This window comes from Elephas maximus, chromosome 22, assembly GCF_024166365.1.
Source record: "Elephas maximus indicus isolate mEleMax1 chromosome 22, mEleMax1 primary haplotype, whole genome shotgun sequence".
In the NCBI taxonomy this organism is placed as follows: domain Eukaryota; kingdom Metazoa; phylum Chordata; class Mammalia; order Proboscidea; family Elephantidae; genus Elephas; species Elephas maximus.
Window position 1 is genome coordinate 73,604,068 of NC_064840.1, and position 17,074 is coordinate 73,621,141.

The window sequence follows — 17,074 nt, forward strand, 5'->3', positions numbered from 1 at the left end:
AACCCTCATCTCAGGGGTTGCCAATCTGTTTTCTGCACTAGCCAGTAAACTTGGCTTAGCGAACTATTTAAATAATTGATGAATATTAGAAAATTAAAAATAAAAAACAGAAATAATATATGCTAATTATAATTTAATTCATATTTACATTTATGAATTTTGAGCCATGTCAGCAAGATAACTAATTAGCAGTTGGCTCTGTTCCTCTTTTGGCAATAGGCTTTTAAGGGTGAAAATTGCAAAATGTGTGCATGATTACTAAATAGAAGTCAAAAATGTTTCTTTTAGAACATAGGAATTTTTTAAAGTTTTATTGAATCAATTAGTTAACTCTTGTATCTATATTAAAATAAAGTTCAAAAACAGTTGGAGTCAATGTTACTCATAGGCTTCTTGGTAATAAAATGTTAACTGATGCCACAATCCTTAGATCACATCCAGTTAGTTCGTTTCCCTGTCATTCATTTTTGCTAAATTTCAGTAATGCAAATTGACAAATGCTTGTCAAGCACTGTTATATGTGAGATACAGTGCTCGCTACTATAAAAATGAGGATGAGCAAGGAAGGAGTGGATCCTGTTTTTATGGAACTCACAGCTTTGTTTGGCAGAGAGTGACAAAATAATTACACGAAGCTGCTGAATTTCTAGCCGAGAAAAGAAACATTAATCAAGACTATATGAGATGCTGTCTACACATATTCTTCAACTCTCCCAAAACTCTGGGGTAAATAATTCTTATTTTGCACTTACAGGGAAATTCCAGGATCACATGAAGAGGGCCACCCTCTTGAATCTTGCTTGAATCTTTGTTATTCAACTAGCGAGCAACTGAGTTCTTTCTTTTTTTGGTGCCTTTGCATGATCCTTTGTTGTCTTTACGTATGATGTCCTTGATGTCATCCCATAACTCATCTGGCCTTCCATCATTAGTGTTCAATGTGTCAAATCTATTCTTGAGATGGTCTCTAGATTCAAATGGGACATACTCAAGGTTGTACTTTGGCTCTAGTAGACTTGTTTTATTTTTCTCCAGCTCCTACTGGAATTGGCATATGAGCAATTCATGGTCTGTTCTGCATTTGGCTCATGGCCTTGTTTTGACTGATGATATTGAACTTCTTCATGGTCTCTTTCCACAGATGTAGTTGATTTGATTCCTGAGTATTCCATTCGGTGAGATCCACGCGTATAGTTGCTGTTGATGTTGTTGAAAAATACTTCTAATGAATAAGTCACTGGTCCTGCAGAACTCTATGATGTGATCTCTGGCATCGTTTCTATCACCAAGGCCATAGTTTCTCACTACTGATTCATTTTTGTTTACAACTTTCACATTCTAATCACCAGGAATTATCAATGCATCTTGATTTTATGTTTGATCAATTTCAGACTCTAGAAGTTGATAAAAATCTTCAATTTCTTCATCTTTGACCTTAGTGGTTGATGCATAAATTTGATTAATATTCGTATTAACTGGTTTTCTCGCAGGCGTATGGGTATTATTCTATCACTGACAGCATTGTACTCAGGATAGATCTTGAAATATTCTTTTTTGATGATAAATGATAAAGAAGCTTAGAATAATAACTGACATTCCCTTTCCTTCAACCACATTCTTGACTATTTACCATGGAGCTAGGGAATGTAATTTGTTCATACAAGCATGTGGCACATTTTCTATTTCAATTTTTTTATATATTGAGGATAATCAATAATAATTGAAAGAACGACAAAGTGCAAGGACCCAGCACTTACCTGAGGTCTTGGGAAGGTTCTGCTCTGATGTGAGGTGTCTCTACAGAGTGCCCAAACACCGCTCCTTCCGTGCCTGGAGGGAACATGAATACAGCAGTCGGTACATGCAAGTGAAGAGACACATTGGTTTTCCTGTCTATTTATATGCATCAAATATCCATACGATAAAGGAGAAAAAATGGAAAGAGGAGTATATAAAATGAAAGGGAAAAATTGGTAGAAGAGTACAAGATAGTGAAGAGCCAATTTAGATGAATAGATTTTTTTTGTTTATTATAATATTTGTTAGAAAAGTGACTCAAGATCATAGAAACACATGAGGCACACATTGTATACCTAGACTCAATTTTCACAAAACTGTAATGAAGTAATTCTGTACATAGCTTCCTGTTACTGGCTTTAGTGTGCTCTGTATATCTTTTGGTCTTTGAATTTGATATACATAACTGACTCTACTATTTTTTTTTCCACCTGTTTACAATTGGACCGACCCTGTGTCTACTTTTAAGACAACTTTTATCCTAAGATGGTATCTTTTATTTTTGTTGTTGTTGTTAGTTGTCAAATCAGCTCCAACTCCTAGCATAAATATCAGTATATTACCTGCTTTTAAAGTTATATTATTTATACAAGTTGACATTCAGGGAGAATTTTCATCCCCTGATCAAAGTGAATTTAAGTGAATTTGAAGAAAGGATAGGTTACAAAACTCAGTTTTGACTTCCTGTAAACAACAGGGAATGAATGAAAATGTCGAGGGCAAGCTCCAAGTTGGTATATTATTAATTATTTGAAGATGTAGGTCATAGGGCATTTAGCTACTCTCCTACATAAAACTCCCACCTATGATCATAAAAAGCCAAACCAAACCTTTTGCCGTGGAATTGATTCCGACTCATAACGACCCTATAGGACAAAGTAGAACTGTCCCATAGGGTTTTCAAGGAGTGGCTGGTGGATTCAAACTGCAAACCTTTTGGTTAGCAGCCGAGCTCTTAACCACTGTGCCACCAAGAATCCAAATTTCAATATAGAAATCAATAATGATTTTTTAAAAGATTCTTGGGAAAATAAACATAAAATTACACCACCTAAGGGCTAAATTGAAAACTAAATAAAACAATATAAATTATTAACTAACTGGAGACCTCTAGATAATTAGAAAATACCCCACCTCCCCATTTTTTGTCCAGGTATGAGATAAAAGGAAACTAATTAATGAGCAACAAAGATCATTGTAAATAAATTCAGGTAAAATTCAGGTAGGGAAGATAAAAGCCATCTGGGCCAGGCATACACTCTCATGGCTTAAAAAAATCAAAAATCAATAAATACATTCCCAAAAATTGGAAATGTTTACAAATGTCAGACTATTAGTAGAGGTGTCAGATTTAGTAAATACAAATATAGGATGCTGCATTTATTCTGAATTTCAGACAAAAAAATTTTTTTTAGTGTGCAGTATTTACAGAGGACATAATTATGGTAAAGTTATTTGCTGTTTATCTTAAATTCAAAATTAACTGGGTATCATGTATTTTTATCTGGCAACCCTAATCATTAGTCAACACTTATTTTGTACAAAAGCACACATCTGATTGATCCTTATTTTGGGAAAAGTAAGAATGTCTTTAATGAATTCTCACATTCTATAGAAACCATTGTTGTTGTCGTTAGGTGTCGTTGAGTCAGTTCCGACTCATAGTGACCCTATGCACAACAGAACGAAACACTGCCCTAAAAGGGTCCTACAGGGTCACTGTGAATCGGAATCAACTGAAGGGCAATGGGTTTTTAAAATTTTTTATGATGTTTTAAGACCTAGGAAAAAATATAGATTGTTGACTATTGTAACGATCAGGAAAAATGAGCCAAGCAAACATCAGGTTCAAAAAACACTAGATACCATTCTTAGAGTAATTTGTGACTTCAAAATAAAAGAATAAGGATGTCATATTCTGCTTTGCAGGAATGGAGAAATAGTCCGTATGAATTCTGGTTCTATTCTATATTTAAAGACAGTTTAAGCCATAAGCTAAGATGTTAAGCTTTAGAAATACCTAAACATAAAACATCACAGAGAGAGAGAATCATTTAAATTAACATAGTATCCCTCCTGATGCAGTTATCTATATTTTAAAAGATAGCGATACTCTAAACACTATATGCTATGCTACTCATTAGCAAACTACTGGCATCCATATATCCTTAGGGAAGTCATTAGCTCTAAAACTATACAGCACACACATACACACACACACACACAAAGGAAATAAAAATACCTGGTTTTCCCAGGCTCTTCATCAACTTAACCTTATGTTAATTGAAAAAAAAAAAAAGTTTATATGAAAGGCAACATCTTTGCAGCCAAAAGCTTCATGAAGTCTACAACAAAACAAACAAACAAACAAACAAAAAACCCACCGCTCTCGAGTCAATTCTGACTCATTGTGACCCTATAGGACAGAGTAGAAGTGCCCCACATGGTTTTCAAGGATTCCTGGTGGTTTTGAACTGCCGACCTTTCAGTTAGCAGCTGTAGTTCTTACCCACTACACCACCCACCAGGGTTTCCTCATGAAGTCTACTGCAGTTAATTTCAGATAGAATTTTATGGGGTTATGACTTTGTATGCAGGCCTGGTGGCTCAGTGGGTAAGAGTGCAGCTGTTAACCAAATCGAATCAAATTAACCGGATATTTAATTTGCCTTAAGAATAAATTTAACAAAATTTCTATGGGCCCTTTATGAAATACATTGTTAAATTTATTTGAAAAATAAGACAATATAGAATTACCTCTGTGACACTTCAGAATTTCTCACATAATAAAAGAAAAAATTGTTTAATTTGATATTTTGAAATTAAAAATTTATGCTCAACAAAAGATACCACAAGAAAAGTGAAGGGCAAACTACAATCTTGAAGAAGTTTTCAATACATGCAATTGACAAAGATTTGTCATTCAAAGCATACAAAGAACTTTTAGTTTAAAAAAAAATTGGAAATGACTAGCAACTTCAATAAATACCTTACAAAAGAAAATTTATGAATGACCAGAAGCAATTAAAAAAAACCAGAAAGCTCAATTCGTTAGTAATAAAAATAAAGCAAATTAAAACTGCAATGTGATATCATTTAAACTCTCCAACCTGGCAAAAATGTTAGTGTCAAAAATATTTTTATCAGAAGATAAAGAAACACCCTTAATTAAGAAAATCTACATACTGTTAGGGAAACAAATGATAAATTTGACAATATTAATATAAAAATTTTCTTAACAATAAAAGGCACATAAGCAAAGCCTCCCCCCAGACACACACACACGCACACACAAAAGCAGTCTATAGCACATATAACTATTGCCATCCACAATATATAAAGAACCCCAATAAATCAATACGAAAATAACAAACAACTAGAAAAAAAAAGAAAAATAGACAAAGCATATAAATGAGTAATTCACACACGAAAAAGAACTTGAATAGTCAATACACAATTGAAAAAATATTCAGCGTCACTATTAGTCAGGACATTGCAAATGAAAACAAAAAGGAGATGTAAATGCATTTGAATCAAGTTGACAGAAAACTTCTTAAAAGTCTAAGGATATTCAGTGTTTGAGAGGAAATGGAAAATAAACTCTTTGACGCTGAGTCAGTTTCGACCCATGGCTATCTCATGGCTATCAGAGTAAAACGGTGCTCCCTCCGTAGGGTTTTCCGGGGCTGAGTTGTTTTGGAAGAAGATCACCAGGCCTTTCTTCTCAGGCTCTGAGTGTACTCAAACCTCCAACCTTTTGGGTAGCAGCCAAGTGTGATAACCATTTGCACCACGCAGGGGGAACTCCTTTATACGGCTTTCTTGTTGTTGGGTGCCAGCGAGTAGGTTTCAACTAATAGAGACCCTATGTAAAACAGAACAAAACACTGCCCAGTTCTCTGCACCATCCTCACGATCCTTGCTATGATTGAGCCCGTTGTTGAAGCCACTGTGCCAATCCATTTCGTTGAGGGTCTTCTTTTTCACTGACCCTCTGCTTTACCAAGCGTGATGTCCTTCTCCAGGGACTGGTCCCTCCTGATAACATGTCCAAAGTACATGAGATGAAGTCTCATTACATGCTGCAAAAAAGAAACAAACCCAAACCTGTTGCCTTCAAGTTGATTCTGCCTCAGAGTGATCCTATAGGACAGAGTGGAACTGCCCCATGGGATTTCCAAGGAGCAGCTGGTGGATTTGAACTGCTGACCTCTTGGTTAGCAGCCAAACTCTTAACCACTGTGCCACTGGGGCTCCTTATATGCTGCCAGAGGGGCTCTGCTGCAAATATACTGGAAAACATTTTGGCTTCATTGACAAAATTTAAAATCGCATGTATTCTACGACTCAGAAAATCCCCTTTTTGGTTTCTCTGACAGAGAAGACAGGATGGCTTTGCAGAAGGGACGTGTACAAACCTGATGGTACCTTCATCGTGTGCAATGGGAAAAAAGTGAAAATGAGCTAATGCCTAGCAACCATGCAACAGGTAAATTGTACGTGTGTGGTTTTTAATGAAACCAAATTGATTCATGCGATAAATTCCCACAAAGAATATCTCTCAAAAGCATAATTTTGAGGCAAAAAGGTTCTTCCAAATATAGTATGATTACATTTAAACAATCTGTAAAGGAAGCACATAACAGTGTGATTTATACATACATCATAAGGTATAAAACTATGGAAAGAAAATGTGCTTGGGTGTAATGGATTCCAATTCAGAATAATGGTTAATTCTGTGAAAAGACAGAGAAGTGTATAAAGGAATGCTACAGGAAATGTAAAAACTCTACACAAAATAGTCTGGAGCAAATCCACCACAATTTGACAAAGTTCTGTGGTGTGCATGTTGGTGTTGATTATTGTATTCTCTTTAAGTAAGCTTGGAATATCTAACAATAATAATAACTTAAAAATTAAATAAAACTGATGGGAAAATGTAATGGAGAAGTACGTTTGTGGTGCAATTTGAAAACCTCAACAGTTTTTTTTTTTTTTTTAGTTAAAAGAACGTATTCTATCTCCCGCATCCTCAATTCTATCTCCAGAAATTTATCTCAGCATAAAGTTATATTCACTGCCCCATTACTGGTAATAGTGAAAAAAAAAAAAAACGTGAACAAATAACCATCAATAGGGAATCGATGGAATACATTGCAATGTTGTTGTTGTTGCTGTTAGGTGTCCTAGAATCAATTCCAACTCATAGCAACCCTATGCACACCGAAGTGAAACACAGTTCAGTCCTGCACCACCCTCACAATCATTTTTACGCTTTGCAGTTACCATTGTTGCAGTTACCATGTCAATCCATCTCATTGAGGGCCTTCCTCTTTTTTGCTGGCCTTCTACTTTATCAAGCATGATGCCCTTCTTCAGGAATTTCTCTCCTGATAACGTGTCCAAAGTACGTGAGACATAGTCTCACCATCCTAGCTTCTAAGGCACATTCTGGTGGTACTTCTTCCAAGACAGATATGTTCGTTCTGTTGGCAGTATAAGGTATATTCAATGTGATTCACCAACACCACAATTCAAAGGTGTCAATTCTTCTTCGGTCTTCTGTATTCCTTGTCCAGCTTTTGCATGCAAATGAGATGACTGAAAATACCATGCCTTGGGTTAAGAGCACCTTGGTCTTCAAGGTGACTTCTTTGCTTTTGAACACTTTAAAGAGGTCTTTTGCAGCAGATTTGACCAAGGCAATGCATCTTTTGATTTCTTGACTGCTGCTTCCATGGGTGTTGACTGTGGATCCAAGTAAAATGGAATCCTTCACAATTTCATTCTTTTCTCCTTTTATCGTGGTGTTGCTCATCAGCCAGTTGTGAGGATTTTTGTTTTCTTTACCTTGAGGGTCGCTATGAGTCGGAATCAACTCAGTGGCAGTGGGTTTTTTGGTTTTACCTTGAGGTATAATCCATGCTGAAGGCTGTGGTCTTTGATCTTCTTCAGTAAGTGCTTCAAGTCCTCTTCACTTTGAGCAAGCAAGGGTGTGTCATCTACATAACACAGGTTGTTAATGAGTCTTCCTCCAATCCTGATGCCCTGTTCTTCTCCATACAACCCAGCTTCTTGGATATATTGTGATACAGCTATGTGATTATTTGATTTGCAGCAGTTTTACAAAGACTAAGATCTGGATTTCACACCTTACTTGTTTGCTTCTTAACATATTGGTAGCTTCTGACCCTTACCCATGAGAAGCAATTATATTCCTCTTAGTCCAGTGCCCCCAGTGAGGTGGGACTCTGTTTAAGTACAGCTATGGATGTAGCATAGTCCCCCACGTGTCCGTCACTTTGTCGTACTGTGGGAGCTTGCATGTTGCTGTGATGCTAGAAGCTATGCCACTGGTATTCAAATATCAGCAGGGTCATGTGACCCATGGCGGGCAGATTCCGGTGAGCTTTGAGGCTAAGACAGACTAGGAAGATGGACCCAGCAGTCTATTTCTGAAAAGAATTCGCCAGTGAAAACCTTATGAATAGCAGTGAAACACTGTCTGATACAGTGCTGGAAGATGAGCCCCTCAGGTTGGAAGGCACTCAAAAGATGACTGGGGAAGAGCTGCCTCCTCAATGTAGAGCTGACCTCAATGATATGGATGGAGTCAAGCTTTCAGGACCTTCATTTGCTAATGAGGCATGACTCAAAATGAGAAGAAACAGCTTTAAACATCTATTAATAATCAGAACGTGGAATGTACCATGTGTGAATCGAGTAAAATTGGAAATAGAAATAAAATGGATTGTATAGACATCGACATCCTAGGCATTAGTAAGCTGAAATGGACTGGTATTGGCCATTTTAAATCAGACAATCACATGGCCTACTATGCCAGGAATGACAACTTGAGGAGGAACTAAAAGAACATTTCAAGATCTATCCTGAATTACAACCCTGCCAGTGATAGGATAATATCCATAAGCCTACAAGGAAGAACAGTTAATATGACTATAACTGAAATTTGTGTACCAATCGCTAAGGCCAAAGATGAAGAAACTGAAGATTTTTACCAACTTCTGCCCTCTGAAATTGATCAAACATGCAATCAGGATGCATTACTGGTGACTGGAATGCAAAAGTTGGAAACGAAGAAGGATTGGTATTTGGAAAATATGGCCTTAGTAATAGAAATGCTGCTGGAGACTGCGTGATAGAATTTTGCAAGACCAACAACTTCTTCATTGCAAATACCTTCTTTCAACAACATAAACAATGTCTACACATGTGAACCTCAAGAGATGAAATACACAGGAATGAAGTCAACTACATCTGTGGAAAGAGACAACAGAGAAGCTCAATATCATCAGTCAGAACAAGGCCAGGGGCCGACTTCAGAACAGACCATCAATTGCTCATACGCAAGTTCAAGTTGAAACTAAAGAAAATTAGAACAAGTCCATGGGAGCCGAAGTACGACCTTGAGAATATCCCACCTGAATTTAGAGACCATCTCAAGAATAGATTTGACGTGTTGCACACTAATGACTGAAGACCAGACAAGTTGTGGAATGATATCAAGGACATCATACACAAAGAAAGCAAGAGATCATGAAAAAGACAGGAAAGAAAGAAAAGACCAAAATGGATGTCAGAAGAGACTCTGAAACTTGCCCTTGAACATGGAATAGCTAAAGGAGCTGAACAGATTTCAAAGGGCAGCTGGAGAAGACAAAGTAAAGTATTATAATGTCATGTGCAAAGACCTAGAGATAGAAAACTGAAACAGAAGAACATGATCAGCATTTCTCAAACTGAAAGAATTGAAGAAAAAATTTAAGCCTCGAGTTGCAGCATTGAAGGATTCTACAGTGAAAGTATTAAATGATGCAGGAAGCATAAAAAGATGGAAAGAATACACAGAGTCACTGTATCAAAAAGAATTATTCTATGTTCAGCCATTTCAGAGGGTATCATAACATCAGGAACCCATGGTATTGAAGGAAGAAGGCCAAGACGTACTAAAGGAATTGGCAAAAAACAAGGCTCTGGGAACTGACGGAATACCAATTGTAATGTTTCAACAAATGGATGCAGCGTTGGAAGTGCTCACTTGTCTATGTCAAAAAAATTGGAAGACAGCTACCTGGCCAACCGAGCAGGAGAGATTCATATTTATGCCTATTCCGAAGAACTGTGATCCAACTGAATGCAGAAATTATTGAACAATATCATTAATATCACAGGCAAGTAAAATTTTGCTGAAGATCATTCAAAGCAGCTGCAGCAGTATATTGACAGGGAGCTGCCAAAAGTTCAAGCTGGATTCAGAAGAGGAAGTGGGAGCAGGAATGTCACAGCTGACGTCAGATGGATCCTGGCTGAAAGCAGAGAATACCAGAAAGATGTTTACCTGTGCTTTATTGACTCTACGAAGGCATTCAACTGTGTGGACCATAACAAGTTATGAATGTTATCGTGAAGAAAGGGAATTCCAGAAGACTTAACTGTGCCCATAAGGAAACTGTGCACAGATCGAGAGGCAGTCATTCGAACCGAACAAGGGGTTACTGTGTGGTTTAAATTCAGGAAAGGTGTGTGTCAGGGTTGTATCCTTTCACCATACCAATTCAAACTGTATGCTGAACAAATAATCCGAGAAGCTGGAATATATGAAGAAAAACGGGGCATCAGGATGGGAGGAAGACTCATTAACAACCTGCAATATGCAGATGACACAACCTTGAATGCTGAAAGTGAAGAGGACTTGAAGTACTTACTAATGAAATCAAAAGCCACAGCCTTCAGCATGGATTACACACCAATATAAAGAAAACAAAAATCCTCACAACTGGACCAATAAGCAACATATGATAAATGGAGAAAAGATTGAAGTCGCCAAGGATTTCATTTTATTTGGATCCACAACCAACAGCCATGGAAGCGGCAGTCAAGAAATCAAAAGACTGGACAGGAAAAGAGAGAGTGGAGGGAAGGAGCGGGCTGTCTCATTAGGGGGAGAGCAATTAGTATATAGCAAGGTCTATATAAATTTTTGTATGAGAGACTGACTTAATTTGTAAACTTTCGCTTAAAGCACAATAAAAAATTTTAAAAATGCATATGTAAAAATAAAAAAAATCAAAAGACACATTGCATTGGGCAAATCTGCTGCAAAAGGCCTCTTTAAAGTATTGAAAAGCAAGATGTCACCTTGAAGGCTAAGGTGCGCCTGACCCAAGCCACGGTATTTTCAATCACATCATATGCATGTGAAAGCTGGACAATGAATAAGGAAGACTGAAGAAGAACTGATGCCTTTGAATTGTGGTGTTGGCAAAGAATATTGAATATACCATTGACTGCCAAAAGAAAGAACAAATCTGTCTTGGAAGAAATACAACCAGAATGCTCTTTAGAAGTAAGGATGGGGAGACTAGTCTCACATACTTTGGATGTATTATCAGGAGGGATCAGTCCCTGGAGAAAGACATCATGCTCGGTAAAGCAAAGACCCTTGACACAGTGACTGCAACAATGAACTCAAGCATAACAACGATTTTGAGGATGGCACAGGACCGGGCGTGTTTCATTCTGTTGTATCCAGGGTCTCTGAGTTGTTGGAACTGACTTGAGGGCACCTAAGAACAGCAACAACAGGGTGGTTGCAATTTGAAGATAAACAAATAATTTCAATATTAATATTTCGAACTTTTTTTTTTTTTCAAAGTAAAACCACCTGCAAATTAAAGCCAAGATGGGTAAACACTAACTAAATTCACAATGGTCCTTTTTTCCAATATTAGTACCTTAAAGTAAGCCTGTATGTCACAACATGGAAAAACATGTCCCAACCTTGAGAAAAGGGTTATGTGTGGGTAAATACAAAGAACTTAGAAGTTCCAGGCTATTTCTCTTCCTTTTTATATGCATCTTTGATATGCATGTTACTGATATTTGTTACTTCCTATTTTAAGTTAAGCCCCGCCTGGTGCAGTGGTTAAGCACTTGGCTGCTAACCCAAATGTTGATGGTTTAGACTTACCAGCTGCTCTGTGGGAGAAAGGTGCAGCAGTTGGCTTCCATAAACATTTACAGTCTTGGAAATCCTATGGGGCAGTTCTACTCTGTCCTACAGGGTTGCTACGGATTGGGAAGGCAGTCAATAGCAGTGGTTTTTTTTTTTTTTTTTCTTTTTTAAGTTAAAATATCTATATCATATTTGTCTTTTGAGATCACACAAATAAAGATTAGCTGAAGGTAGACGTGCATTTTCATATTATTCTACTAATTGTAAGAAAGGTATTTCTAGATTTAAAATTTTAATGTTATACCAGTAAAATTTTAATAGAGAAAAATATTAGTAAATTCTTATGAAATTTTCTTATAAAGCTGTTTTACATGATGATGCTCTTTGTTTTATAATCTAGCACTAAAAGCTAACTTCCTGAAGTGTTGAAAAAATTCTCCTTTTCTAGTGACCAGGATTTTAGTAAAGTCAACATGTCATGCCGGTTAGTACTCTCTTCCTGGCTGGGATAACATGCTATTTGCTACTATTTTCCACTTTAGGCTCATACAAATGGATACCATTACATGGTGCTTGGGAAGTCACTACTTTAAAGCATTTGTGGAACTTTTCAAAATGGCATTTCCTCTGAAAAAATAACCCTTTCTTTGAAAGTACAGTCAATTATTTTTCCTAGATAGTTGTTTGAAAATAACAGGTTGTAGCTTATGGAATTCTCACGTTTGCCTCAAATTGTAAAGCTTTATTTTTTGTTGCTGTTAAAGTGACTAAAATCATGGCAAAAAATAAGAAAGTAGGAAACAGTGAAATTCAAATCATTGAAGTGGTCCATTAAATTAAATGATTGTGTGCCAAATATTTTGTTATTGTAATACATACAGTGATTTCTCTCCTCAAGTGACATTAGAGAGAACATGTGATATAAAATTTGAGTTCTAGGTCAATCTGGTGCCTCACCAGCAAAGTGGCTTTGAATAAGTCCTTCAATTATTAAAAATTTTAATTGTATCACATGTAAAATAAAAATCTATTCTCTCTTACTCATAGGACTGTATGTGGTTACAATAAGGCTATATTTTTTGCACTATAGTATATGTCACGTTTGATTTGCATTATTGGTACTTCTGGAGTCCCTGGGTCGTGAAAACAGTTAAAGCACTTGGCTGCTAACCGAAGGGTTGGAGACTCAATTCCACCTAGAGGCACCTCAGAAGAGAGGCTTGGTAATCTGTTACCCCAAAATTCAGCCATTGAAAACCCTACGGAGCACAGTTCTAGTCTAACACACATGTGGTCGCCTGCCAAGAGTTGGAACCAACTCAACGACAACTGGTTTTTTTTCTTGGTATGTCTAAAAGAAGTTTGAAAGACTTAGTAAAAAATCAGTGGTAGTTCAGGGATATGAGAATTCTCATTGATCACTGACGAGAAGGCAAAATGGTTAAAAAAAAAAAAAAAAGTCCTTAGTATTGAGTTGTTTGGACAATCAATTTATCCTAAGGAAATAATTATTTATGGACACAAAGATTTAGCTACAAGGAAGGTAATAACAGCCCTGTTTAGAGTGTTGGATACAAAGAATTCTAAAATAAGGAACTTTAATAAACTATAATAAACTTTGGTCGTTGTTCTAAGTAATGAGCAGATATTAAGTCTAACAACGTAATTCTTTCTATCTCTTACAGAGATAAAAATTATATGCCCATTTTACAGTTGGGGAAATTGAGGCACAGATGGATTAAATAATTTATCCAAGGGCATAAAGCTAGTAGGATGGCCCAGGGTTAGGAAGAGGTACAAACTAGGGCTAGAACACAAATGTGCTTACTCCTAGTTCAATTATTATTTTTTCCATTACCAATCCTGAATTCAAGAAATGAGGAATTCTATATTTATAGCTCCTCCCATCTGGGAGCTCCCAATTTAGTGAGCAAAAAAAATTGTTTGGTGAAATTGATCAATTATCATCTAGTGTGGTAGGCAGAAAATGCTCCTCCCCAAAAGATGCTGAAGGTCTAGTCCTCAGAACCTGTGAATATGTCATGTTACATGGCAAAGGGGAATTTAGGTTGCAGATGGAATTAAATTCACTAATCAGATGGTCTTAAAATAGGAAGATTATCCTGGATTATCCAAGATTGTGTGTGTGTGTGTTGGGGGGGGTACAGTATAATTACAGGGGCCATTTAAAAATGGAAGAGGAGGCAAAAAAGGGAGAATCAGGGAAATGGCAATATAAAGAGAATTGACTCCATTCCATTGAAGATGAAGATGGTGTCAGGAGCCTGGAAAAGGCAAGGAGACAGATCCTTCCTAGGGCATTCAGAAAGGAAAGCAGTCCTGCTGACACCTTGAATTTAGTCCAAGGAGGCCTCTCTTGGACTTCTGACCTCCAGGACTGTAAGATAATAAATCTGTGTGTTTTAAACCACATAGTTTGTGAAATTACAGCAAACAACAGGAAATTAATGCAACTAGCTAGTAACTGAAAAACTTAGGTAATACATTTAAGCCTGTAATCTTTTTCCAACCTATGTCTCTCTATCTCTCCCTTTCTCCCTCCCTTCTATTCTTCTTAGCAATGTCCTGGTTATCATTTATATGAACATGGAAATTTTATCCAATTTATGCAGAGCACATACACACAAAAGTCGGCAGGTGAAAACTCAACAGTAAAAAATGTACAATTTCACTATAAAATGGGCAAAAGATATGTACAGTATATACATTTTACTTATGTGGATATGCAGATGACATGTAAGCACATGAAAATATGTTCAACATCATCAGTCATCAGGGAAAGGCATATTAATACCACAGTGAAATATCACTACACAGTTACCAGCACACTGCTACCCAGGTTTCCAATTAAAAAGTAGTGACAATACCAAATGCTGAAGAGAACGCAGAGGAAATAGAATACTTACACATTGCTGGTAGACGTGTAAAATGTTACAGCCATTCTATAAAATAGTTTGGCATTTTCTTATAAAATTAATCATGCATCCACAATACAACCTAGCAATTGTATTCCTGAGCATTTATCCCAAAGAAATGAAAAATTATATTCAGATAGAAACCTGTAAACAAATGTTCAAAGAAACTTATTTGCAATGGCCCAAATCTAGAAACAACTAGATACCTTTCAATGTGTGAATGGTTATATATGATATATTCAAAGTACAAACTAGGGCTAGAACACAAGCGTGCTTACTCCTAGTTCAATTACTATTTTTTCCATTACCAATCCTGAATTCAGGAAATGAGGAATTCTATATTTACAGCTCCTCCCATCTGGGAGCTCCCAATTTAGTGAGCAAAAAAAAAAAATTGGTGAAATTTATCAATTATTATCAGTGGGGTAGGCAGAAAATGCTCCTCCCCAAAAGATGTCGAAGGTCTAGTCCTCAGAACCTATGAATATGTCATACCATGGACTACTACTTGGCAATAAAAAGGAAGAAACTATTGGTAAATACAAGTTGGATGAATCTCCAGGAAATTATGTTGAGTGAAAAAGGCCAGTCCCAAAATGGCAGTACTGTATAATTCCATATATAACATTTTTTAGAAGATAAAATTATAGAATTGGAAAACACATTACTGGTTTCCAGGGATTAAGGGATGGGTGTGTGGGAAGGAATAGGTGTGGCTATAACATGGCAATATGAGGGCTCCTTGTGTTGATGGAAATATTCTGTACCATGACTGCATCAGTGTCCATACCTTGGTTGTGATATCACAATATACTTTTTCAAGCTATTACTACTGGGAGAAATGGGGTTAAGGTTACACAGAAGCTCTCTGTGTCACTTCCTACAACTACATGTGGCTTTGCAATGATTTCCAATTTAAAGTTTACAATTGGTCTAAAGTCGGAATTTGGGGGTTTCAACTCGAGCATTTACCTTGGCCCTGAAACTGAACCCAAACTTCTTCCCGAGGATATTCTGACCTCGTCAAAAGTGATCTCCAGCCTACCTGGCTCAGGAGTAGGGGGGTTAAAGAAGATACAGTCAGAATTGACCCTACGGCAGCAGGTTAGCCTGGCCAGAGAAACCAGTATGGAGACTCTGTTTCCCTAACGAAATGATGCATCCAACAGAGTACGCTGACCAGTGACTGGACACTGCTACTGAGAAAGAGAAAAAAAGAAGAAATGAAATGGACTCAAACCGCAGGACCCTCTTCAATGCACAGCACGGAAGTCCTGTGTTTCAGCCACTCAGCAGGGACTGCAATCTTCCGTGGTTTGCAATCCAGCTACTATCAAAAACTCTAAGGAGGCAATTGGTATTCAAGCGAGATAGTCTCAGGGACAGCATAGCCTTTCATGCATCTGGGTTCTCTCCTGCATCAAAGTCACCATCGGGAAGCTGCAAACCAAGACTCTGTAATTTCATTTCCCCTTATAAAAAAGTCTGCACGGAAGGGAATTTAATCCTGTATATTTAATTTTTTACAAGACTTAATAAAGTGATTTACAGTTTGAAAACTCTTTTCTACATTCTGTAAAATTATCTGATTTATTATCTGGTTCAATTTTTTAATTTCAAAACAACTTTAAATTTATGGACATGTATACCCTTTATCCAGTGACCTACTTCATGTTTAGCAAAATGGAATTAGCTTTAAAATATGTCCGTCAATTCATTAACACTCCTCCAATCAAAAGGAAGGGGTTGTTTTAACGTCATGTAGCCTTCTCCTGACTCTCTCTCCAGAGGCTTACCCTTCCAACCCAGACACCATGAAGAGAGGAAACAGAGGCCACGTGGAGGGGCCACATATGGTATTCAGGTAGGCAGCCACATCTAAGTTCTCAGATGACGGCCATTAGCAAATGGCAGACTTGTGAGTGAGCAAGCTTTCATATGATAGCTGCCCCCAGGCTTTGAGCCTCCCCAGCTGATGCCGAGTAGAGACCAGCTGTCACCTCTGAACCCTGCCCAAATTGCAGGTTGTGAGCAAAATAGATTCTGTCATTGGATTAAAGCCACTCAGTTTTGGGTTAGCTTGTTACGCAGCAACAGATAACTAGAACACCGTTTGCCTCTGTCATTTTCTAATTCCACATTGCTTCTACATTAATTGTTTGGCATTGCACTATAACAGTGATATTTGTCTTCTTCCCATCTATTTATTCATTTACTTTTATCAGTGTGGATTTTACTCAATAAGTTTAATTCATTATATATTTTGAGGCTCAAAATGCCTGTGAGAGCTGCTGGAAACTGGTTCCTGTGTTTTTCTTAAGTATCACCAACCCAGATTGGGCATTTCCTTACTTTCTGGCATAAT

At 37.1% G+C, this 17,074-nt stretch overlaps 1 protein-coding gene across 1 annotated transcript in view; it reads right to left on the reverse strand.

Moving 5' to 3' along the window:
* SGCZ (sarcoglycan zeta) overlaps nt 1-17,074 on the reverse strand; it is a 741,877-nt gene that overhangs the window by 14,990 nt on the left and 709,813 nt on the right. Inside the window, exon 8 of the mRNA XM_049866095.1 lies at nt 1,758-1,830. Within this exon, the coding sequence (XP_049722052.1) occupies nt 1,758-1,830 (73 nt within the window). The remainder of the gene's footprint in view (nt 1-1,757; nt 1,831-17,074) is intronic.